Source organism: Panthera tigris, chromosome A1, assembly GCF_018350195.1.
Source record: "Panthera tigris isolate Pti1 chromosome A1, P.tigris_Pti1_mat1.1, whole genome shotgun sequence".
Lineage (NCBI taxonomy): Eukaryota > Metazoa > Chordata > Mammalia > Carnivora > Felidae > Panthera > Panthera tigris.
Genome location: NC_056660.1, coordinates 172,032,842 through 172,042,568, shown reverse-complemented (window position 1 = coordinate 172,042,568; position 9,727 = coordinate 172,032,842). Strand labels below are relative to the sequence as shown.

The following is a 9,727-nucleotide window of genomic DNA, read 5'->3' as shown; positions in this document are numbered from 1 at the left end:
TACTTTTCAGACATCCAGAAGTCTAGCGTGCAATTGGATTCTTAAATCTGTTGCTCAGGGGGACTGGTCTGTGCTGAAGATATATCTTTTGGAATCATGAGCATTTAGATGGTCTTTGAAACTGGGAGATGGGTTTGGCTCACTTAGGGCAGTGGTTTTCCACCTTGGACTCACACTGAAATCACGCGGGAAAGTGAAAAAGCACACTGGTGCCCAGGCCCCACCCAGACTGATGGAATCTCAGGCCCTGGGTGCAGACCCAGGCATGGGCATTTTTAAAAAGGCTCCAGGTGGGCGCTTGTGTGGCTCAGTCGGTTAAGCATCTGACCCTTGATTTCAGCTCAGGTCATGATCTCATGGTTCATGATTTCATGAGCCCTGCATCAGGCCTTGTGCTGACAATGTGGAGCCTACTTGGGATTCTCTCTTTCCCTCTCACTCTGACCCTCCTCTGCTCATGCACGCTCTCTCCTACCACTCTTTCTCAAAAATAAGTAAGTAATTAAATATTAAAAAAAATAAAAAATAAAAAGGCTCCAGGTTATTCTGTGTGCAGCCAGAGTTGAGCTACACCGTGTCTGAGGCCAGAGCCCCAGGCAGAAGTCTGGCAGAGGAGGAGCCAGAAGAGGCTGGGAAGGAGAGATTTGTGAGGATGGAAGAAAACCAAGTGGAGTGTCAAATGCTGCTGAGGAGTCAGGGAGGTCAGGTTGCTTTTGTTTTGGGGAGCAAGGAAGTTGGTGACCCTGATAAGAGCGATGTAATGGAGCAGGGGGGACCACGGGGAGACTTGAATTGGCAAAAGGGAGAATAGGAGAAAGTGGAAATGAAAGTAATCAACAACTCTTTTGAGGAGTTTCGCTGTGAAGAGGAAAAGGGAATGGGGAGGGGTCTGAAGCAGAATGCAAGGTCAAGGGGTGCCTGGGTGGCTCAGTCGGTTGAGCACATGATTTTGGCTCAAGTCATAATCTCACAGTTTTTGGGTTCGCGCCTGTGTCAGGCTCTGTGCTGACAGCTCAGAGCCTGGAGCCTGCTTCAGATTCTGTCTCCCTCTGTCTCTGCCCCTCCCCTGCTTGTGCATGCGCTCTCTCAAAGATAAGTAAATACAAACATTAAAAAAAAAAAAAAGAATGTGAGGTCAAAGGTTTCCTTTATTTTTATTTATTTTTTAAAGTTTATTTATTTATTTTGAGAGAGAGAGAGAGCAAGCGTGCACAAGCAGGGGAGGAGCAGAGAGAGAGAGAGAGAGAGAGAGAGAGAGAGAGAATCCCAAGCAGGCTCTGCACTGTCAGCACAGACCCTCACGAACCGTGAGATCATGACCTGAGCTGAAATCTAGAATCAATTGCTCAACCGCCTGAGCCCCCTAGGCGCCCCCAAGGGTTTCCTTCAAAGATGTTAAATTATGGAGCATGTTTACATGTGGCTGGAAATGATGATGATGGTGGTAGAATTCATTGGGCTGAGGAGAGGGGACAGCTCAGTGTACTGAGCTGTGCAGTAAGGAGCTGGGGTTGGAGTGCGGGCTGGGGAACAGACATTTCTTCCATTGCAGGGGTGGAGGGACATGGTGCAGCTGCTGGGGCCCTTGTTGATGAAGTGGTGGAAGGACAAAGGCGTTCACTTCTGTCAGCTGCTATTTCTCCAGGATATCTTTGAGATGAGAATGGGTAGGGATGGAAAGGAGAAGGTAGGAAGGTCTTGGGAGGAGGAAAGCATCTCTCCTGAGAGTCTGTCTATCTGAGCTTCGAGATCACAACATGAGAGAATGTGGTCAGCCTGGTTATGTAATTTCCGTGGCCATGGGCAGCTGCCAGGGTGCAGGCACAGAGGGAAATTGGGTTCATCTGAAGCTGGGTGCTTTGCCAGACAAATAAGATGGAGGGAGAGAGGAGCACAAGGGGGTCACTCCATTGGTGGAGCACAGAATCTAAGTTGGACAAGGATGCGGACAGTGACTGCACAGATGGTGAGGAAAGGGTCATATAAGTCAATGAGGCTGAAGAGGAGCTTTATGGGCCATGCTAGAGGAAGAGGGCTGGAAGGAGAAAAGGAGGTGGCTAGAGGTGGATGCTTGGAAACAAGATTGTGCCAAGGGAGCATCAATGTCATGAAGAAGAGGTTCAGGATGTGCCAAGGGCATGGGCAGTTGAGGCACAGTTGAGGTCAAGGGGCTGGGGTGGGGGCAGGTTCTTGGGGGGCATGATGCTTTTGTGCATGGAAGCCCCAGGGTTAGTGACCAGAGTAGCATGAGGGCACTAAAGTCTTCAAAAGGTTTGCTTATCTCCTTCTGGAACGTGGGCTTCTTGAGACCAGGACCTCACTGTCTTGAACATGGCTGTGTCCCCAGTGCCTGGCATAGAACAGGCACATAAGTAAAACTCTAAGGAATGAATGCATGCCCGGTAGGTAATTTGAATTTTGTCCTTGACAGTTGAGGAGACTGAGGCCCAAGTTTCCCTAGAAGTGTCTGCACATTTTTAAGTCTCAGTGGAGCAGGCATTTTGGTTGTGCAGATCTTTGAAGTCCCTTTGACCCCCCCCCCTGCTCCCCCCCCCCCCCAATTATTTCCTCCCCAGCTCAGGCTTCCTGGCCTCCAGTTAGACTCCCTCAAATTTGTTTTCCATGCTGCTCCTTTCTTTATCTGGCTGTGTCTCTCTGCTGAAGATGAGACCAAGCTCATTGCAGGATGGTCAGGCCTCTCATGCTCGGCCACCAACTCCCTATCAGCCTCTTGGAGCCCTCTGTGACCATGCTTTTCCCTTCATCTCAGGGCCAGTGCATACCTACACTCAGCCTGGAAAGCCCTGGGGCTAGCTGCCCATCTGGTAATGCCCTGCCTACCCTTCACACTTAATTCAGAGGGCACCTCACCCATCAGCAAGCCCAATTTCTCCTCCTGCCCTACTGTCCCAGCCATTTTTATTGCCCAGGACTATACGGGCCATAATTATCTGCACCCCATACATCTGCTCTAGTGGACTTGAGCCCACGGGTCGCAAAGGTTAAGTCTGGCTTATGTGTGTCCCCCAGAACCCAGTACAGGGCACTGGTGTTAGGTGCAGTACACGTGAGTGAGGGGCTGTGTGTCCATGTGGATCAGTGAGTGCCATTGCCAGGAGCTGAAGATTGGAGGTGCACAGTGTGGGCTATAAGGTGGGACCAAGAGCAGAGCTGGGAGGTTTTATTACCAGCAAATCTGTACACTATACATTGGGGGGCCCACAGGGCACATGAGGGGTCCTCCCCAAGCTGCCTGCCTTATATCCGCAGGCTAGAGTGGATGCCGGTGTGTGTCCCAGATGTCCATTGTTTGCCCGCCTTCCCGGCCCAGGGAGAGCAGAGCACCTTTCTCTCCTATCGCAGAGATCCATACAAGGCTTTCAGGGCCGGTCGCAGGGGGCTGGGCCCTTCCTCCGCTCACGGCTCAGCAGCGTCACTAGCTTGGCCTTGAAGCCTGAGTGAGCACTGGGGCGGCCAGAGCCCCCCACCTCATCACTGTCATCCAGCTCCAGTTCCAGCAGCCTCCGGTACTGGGCCTCCAGGCTGCTGTCGTGGGCAGGGCTAGGCCAACCCAAGTCCTCGCTGTTATGGTAGATGGGGCTGGCCAGGGGGCTGTGGCGGCTGGGACCCTCCTGCTCCGGGTCCCTATCCCTGGGCAGCATGGGACCTGCCTCCAGCATGCACAGGTTCTCATAGAGGTGCTCGGCCTTGCCTGGGGGCACGCTGGCTCGCTTGCACACTGAGGCATAGAGCGCAGGTGCCGACTCATCATGGGGTGCCGGGCTCAGCAGTAGGGGTAGGCTCTGGGGCCCGGGCTCAACCAGGCATGCCCTCCGGGCGCTGGGTGGCTCGGGCCCCGGGGGCACCTCCCGTAGCTCCCCTGGTGGGTCCAGTGAAGGCAGGGAGGTGGCCCGAGGCAGGGGACAGGGCCGGGGCCCAGCCAGCTCTGGCAGCCGCTCCCGCTGGCGGCCAATGGCAGCAGCCACAGCCCTGCACAGGTCGAGTGCTTGGGGGCTGCTGAAGGCGAAGAGGCCCTCGCCAGAGTCACAGCGGCGGCCGGCTTCAAAGGAGAACACGCCCTGGACATGGGGGTGGGGGGTGGTTTGGGCGGATTAGAGGTGGAGGGACCCGGGGCACCCCTCCACTTGCCACCCTTCCCAGCAGGGCCAGTGGGGTGGGGTAGCTGCCCAGCACCTCACCTTGTCAGAGCCGAACTTGCGCAGGAAGCGGTAGGGCCAGGTGTAGAGGGCCTGGGGGCTGGAGGGCTCCCTTAGCTGGATGGTGTCTTGGCCTAGCACCAGGAGGTAGGGCCCCTTCAGCTGGCAGCGGGTGGCAGCCTCCGTCCTCTGTACCACTACTGGAAACTCGCCCTCTGCAGGCAGGATGGTGGTGAGGCATCAGGTACAGCCTATATGGGTCCTCCAAAGGCCCCAGCCCCAAGTATAGGATGGCTGAGGCTGCACCTGCACCTCCCTGACTCACCTTCCTGCCAGGAGGAGTAGATGGAATTCTCCTCCATGGGGACCAGGCCCCTCTTGGGAGCCTCCACCTCCCCTGATCCTGAGGGATACTCTCCTGTGCCCTAAGGAATGAAAAAAGGCCAGAAGTTAGAGCCCTCACCCCCACTCCTCTTCCCACATCCTTTCCCTGGGCCAGTAAACCAGGACTCCAGGACAAGCAGGAGCACCTAGGGACTTGGGTGCCACTTCCAGCTTTGCCCCTGACCCACTGCATGACCTTGGGCACCCCTCTATTTTCCCACCTGCAACCCCCAGCTTCCCCCTTGAGGGTGCCGAGAGCTGTAAAGTAGTGACACACAAGAGGATGTCCCCATTGCACCTGCACTTGGCCAGGGACTGGGCCTGCCTGTATGTGTCCCTAACAGCTTGGAGTGACAAAGGGGCAGGAGCTTCAGGGATGGGACACATGAGTGAACTGGCTACTAGATCCCCCCCAAGGCCTCTTTCGCCAACTCCCCCTTCCAACTCCTCATCCCCTCAATTCCTCGGAGCTCTATCAGCACCTCCTCCACAACCACCTGGGCCCATAGTAGTATGGCCAGGGTCACATGCAACAGCTTCCTCACTGGTTTTCTTGCTCCTGTTCATTTTCTTCATTTGTTTGTTTTTAATTTAAAATATTGTGTTGAAATACACAACATAAAAGTTACCATTTCACCATTTTAAAGTGTATAATTCAGTGGTTTTGGTATAGTCACAAGATTGTGCAACGATCACCTTTATCTAATTCCAGAATTTGTTCATTGTTCCAAATGGAAACCCTGTACCCATAAGCAGTCACTCCCCGGTCCCCCTTCCCCCAGCCCCTGGCAACAACAAATATGCTGTCTGTCCCTATGGATTTGCCTATTCTTGGTGTTTCACATGAATAGAATCATACTAATATGTGGTCTTTTGTGTCTGGCTCCTTTTACTTAGCATGATGGTCTCCAGGTTCATTTATGGTATTAGCATGTATCAGTACCTCATTCTTTTTTATATGGCCAGGTAACATTCTGTTGTATGGATGGACTATATTTGGTTTATCCATTCATTGGTAATGGACATTGGGGTTGTCTGCACCTTTGAGCTATTGTGAATAACGCTGCTCTGAGTATTCTCATACAAGTGCTATTTGAACACCTGTTTCAATTCTCTTGGGTATACACACCTACTAGTGGAATTGCTGGGTCATATGGCGACTCTATGTTTAACTTTTTGAGGAACCTCCAGCCTCATTTCCTTTTGGTCTATCACAGACCCTGTGAAGCTGTAAAGCTCTCAGTCCCTGGCTCCCCAAAGACCCCCCACCCACACCAAAGGCTTCTCTCACTCAGAATAAAATTCCAAACTCTGCATGTGTCCTAAAGTAGTTTCAGCTGGTCCCACCATATTCTCCAGTTTTGCTCCCTCCTGGGTTCCTACCCATTCCTTACCCTCCAGCCACGCTGGCCTTTCTGCCCTTTTAACATACCAAACTTTTCCCTGCCTCAGGGCCTTTGCCCACTCTGCTCCCTCTGTTCAGGACGCTTCTCAGACCTTAGTGTCTGCATCACTCTTCCCTCAGATCTTTGCCTGGTGGGTCCTTATTTGTCTTTGAGGACTCAGTCTCACAGTCCCTTCCTGAGAGGCCTTCCCATCTAATGTCCTGCCATTCACCCCTGGTCCTACTCGGGCTTTCATGTTCTCCATAGCATGTATGGCCACTGGAGATTCATTCTGTGGGCTTCTGGGCTATTTCCCTAGGCTTATGGGTGCTTGGCAGGTACTTGCTGAGTGATAGGATGTGAATGAGCATGGAGATGAACAAGGTGGGGGAGTCAGGTGGTCCACCTCTGGCCCCTGGATGCTCTGCCCACCAGCCTTATGCTCACCTGGAAGGCCAGCTGACAGATGGGGCCCATCCACTCCTGGCGATGCTGTGCGGCCAGTAGATGACTGCGCTCTGTGGTGGTGAGCAGGAAGGCACCAGTGTCTCTGGGGCAGTTCTCACCATCAGCAGGCAGCACAGACACGCAGTCAGCCAGGCGGATGACCCGCCGTTCCCCACGCCGGCCAGGTCCCGCAGACCTGTCACCTGCTGGCCCCAGGCCACCATCCCGGACCTCCCAGCTCTCCAGCCGTGCCACACCTGATGGGCCTCCTGCATACAGCAGACCCCATACTTTTCGCCAGGACTTCTGTGGGAGATGAGGATGAGGGATAAGACCCTTGGGTAGCAGTTCTCCCCATAGCTCAGCTCTGCACAAGCTGCTTAGCAAATGCTCCTGACCACCCAGGCTGGCCTCTGCTTGCCCCAGAGGAGGAGGCCTTGCCAGGGCCAGCCCAGCAGGGGGAAGTCTGTGCTTGGGGCCAGTCATCTGTGGGTTCAAATCCACTCCACAAATTGCCTGTGACCCCCCCCCCCCGCCCCCGGGCACTAGTGCCCTCATATCTCAAAAAGTTATGAGAACACAAGGTTAAGGCTTCTGCTGGATCATGTCTCCGAAGTATCTAGCAGCTAAGCAGATCACCTGACACTACCATTATGTTGGTACCCCCTAACACCCAAAGAAAAGATCACTTGGGCCAGAGGGACAAGGCCTGGGGCAGGAGGAAGGCCTTAGTCTCATGATGGCAAGGAAGGAAACATGCAAATAGCGTAAAGCAAAGGAAACAGACTGTTTATCTGACCAGGCAGCAGCTGCAGCTGAGCTGTGAGGGTGTAGGGCCTACTGCCTGGTGAGAAAGGTAAACTCCCCTATGTCCCTTAACAGAGCTGGGAGGAGCTGAGCCCTCTTCTGCAGGGTGGGGCTCCTCCAGCTCAGCCCCCGGCCTTCTCTCAAGGGGCCTAGGTGCCTCTACTACACAGGGCGGAAGGCTGTTGGGTTAGCTACCCTTGCAGCTCTGCTCTGCCCCAAGGTTTGGAGTCTTAGACCCTCCCCACTCTTGGCTTCCCCATCCGTAAGCAAGGCAGACTCTCAAAAAGGCCCACTCAGCCCAACCCACTCAAGCTGAGAATGGGGTTCTGTTCTACTCCCCAACACCTTGCTTGGGTCCCCCACCCTGACTCCCTTCCCCATTCTCCTTGGTCCTGGTAGGCTGAGGCTGGGGCAGAAGCCTACTGTCCTGGGCAGCTGCCTGCCAGCCAGGGTCCTCACCTTTCCAAACTTGACGTGCTGCTGGTAGAGGATGCCGTCCTTGATGGGAGTCTCCAGAGGCTCCATGGCCGCAGCCAGGCCCCAGGGCTGCCACTCCGACGGCCCGAGGAGACTGGTGACAGGCCAGAGGGGAACTCCTCACACTTCCCCTTCTGGCCACTTCCCCCTCCCTCTGTCCAGAGAGGCAGCTGCAGGGCTGAGAGGGGGAGGGGAGCCTGTCTTCAGTAAAGGAGCTAGGAATGGGTAGGGGCATCACATATTTCTCCCTTGGGGTTCAGTTGGCCCAAGGTGCCCACGTGTGCCTGGGCCTGGCAGGGGCGTCAGACCGCTGGATGGCAAATGACCTATGTCTGCACCTGGGTCAGCTGGCTGTGAGTCATAAGCTCCAACCTCTCCTCTGTGCAGGGTGGTTGTACACCCCAGCACCTGACATTCCCACAGCCCTGCCCCAGGACCCCCCCTCTAGCCAGACTGGCCAATTCCCTGCTTTCCCACTCTTGAGCCCTGATTGGTACCCTCTCAGTCCTACTCTGCTTGTCTTTATCTTGGAAATATTTCTAATATTCATTTGCTCCTGTCTTCACAGCCCCTGTCCATTGCCAGCCTCACATCTCCCCTTTGAACCACTGTCCCACAGGGCCCACCATGGTCCTTTCTATCAGCCCCAAACCAACCGGTCTCTCCCCTTCCCAAGCCTTTCCTGGTTTCCCACTGCCCTTGGGTCTAGCCTGGGCTCCTCAGTGCATCACTCAAGGTGCTATGTTCTGGCCTCTACCTCCCTTCAGCCCAATGCCTCCAGGGAACCCCCTATCACTGTGCCACTCCAGCACCAGGCTGCCTCTTCCCCTGGGAGGTCCCCTTGAGCACCCCACGCTGTCTGAGGGCCAGCTTCACTGGCCCCACCAGTGAAGCTCAGTCCTCATGGCAAGGCCTGGTCATGTGAGTGTGGGTGGTATGCCCCCCAGTAGGCCCCTAGAGAGTTCACATGTTCTTTTTTAAACTTTGCTTCTTGCTGGGCACCTTTTTTTTTTTTTTTTTTTTTTTTGCCTCACCTTGCCGGAGGCTAATATTGGGGCTCTGAGTGTGTGTCTGAATTCTGGGGACAGACTCATGTCACTCATTCAATGCCACCTTTAGAAAGGAATGTGTAACCAGGCTAAGCAATACCGTTTGGGGTCACATATGGGGTGCGGGCAGGAAATCTTTCCAAGGGTCTCTCCACCTGGCTTTGTATCCAGTGCAGTCCGGGCAGCCCCGAGCTCCAGTAGCTTGACACCATGTCCTTTGCATGCTCATTGCCATTTCAATGATGAGGAAATTGAGGCTCAGAAACATTAGGTAACTTGCCCCAAACCAAACACCAAGTGACAAACATGGCTTGAGCAACTGCTGTCCTGCTGGGATAAGCATGTGGTCTTGCACATGAAGTGCCGGGCACAGAGAAATCGTTGCCAGTGCTCTTCCTCTGCCTACCCCTTGCCAGATGCTGAAATCCTGTTCCATTTGCCAGCGGTCTCCTGACCGCCACCCCGTTATTCATTTCTCATCTGCCTCTGCCACTTACCTAGGAGCTTCCCAGCAGACGTCTATCTGGATTGCCTGGATCCTGAGCCCAACAGACAGCTGGGCATGAGGTGAGGTAAGTGAGCACTAGTGGCTTGAGCAGCAGTCCTGTGGCATCTGCTTACCCCCTTGGTGAGGGGAACAGAGGGTTCCTACTGGGAGCCTGTGTGAGCCGGCAAGCGGGCAGGGGGCCTGAGGCAGGAAGTCGCCTCCCAAGGGGCCCCAAGAGCTTCATTCAGCTGACAGGAAGAGGGAGGCTGGGGCAAGGCTGGAGATTATAAAGAGCCAACCAGAGACCAGAAAACCCAACCATTTCCCCTTGGCCCACCAATGCGGTCTCTCGAGTCACCAATCCAGCTAGCCCAGAGGAGATAGCCAGAGCCCCCAGAAGGGGACCCCAGCTACATGGCTCCTTCCACAACTAAGACCCAGCAGGCTGAGTGTTGGCGGTAGCAGTAGCAGATGCCAGTTCCCTGCCTCAGAGGGGCTATGGAAGTCAGAGGGTGAGGCCTACCCAGGAGGCAG

At 54.6% G+C, this 9,727-nt stretch overlaps 1 protein-coding gene across 1 annotated transcript; it reads right to left on the bottom strand.

Moving 5' to 3' along the window:
* Positions 1-2,577: 2,577 nt before the first annotated feature.
* DOK3 (docking protein 3) lies at positions 2,578-9,673 on the bottom strand. The gene is made up of 6 exons (XM_042991523.1): positions 9,204-9,673; positions 7,640-7,835; positions 6,374-6,679; positions 4,483-4,582; positions 4,200-4,372; positions 2,578-4,079 (listed from the first exon to the last, which is right to left on the bottom strand). The coding sequence occupies exons 2-6, from the start codon at positions 7,703-7,705 to the stop codon at positions 3,381-3,383; spliced, it is 1,344 nt and encodes a 447-aa protein (XP_042847457.1). The 5' UTR covers positions 7,706-7,835; positions 9,204-9,673; the 3' UTR covers positions 2,578-3,380.
* Between the last annotated feature and the right edge of the window lie 54 nt (positions 9,674-9,727).

Bases quoted from the DNA above. Each gene is read 5' to 3' on its own strand.
- DOK3 (XM_042991523.1), bottom strand. From the start codon at position 7,705: ATGGAGCCTCTGGAGACTCCCATCAAGGACGGCATCCTCTACCAGCAG. The intron at 6,680-7,639 runs GTGAGGACCCTG...CATCTCCCACAG, and splicing joins AGCACGTCAAGTTTGGAAAG to AAGTCCTGGCGAAAAGTATG. The intron at 4,080-4,199 runs GTGAGGTGCTGG...CCCCATGTCCAG, and splicing joins GCAAGTTCGGCTCTGACAAG to GGCGTGTTCTCCTTTGAAGC.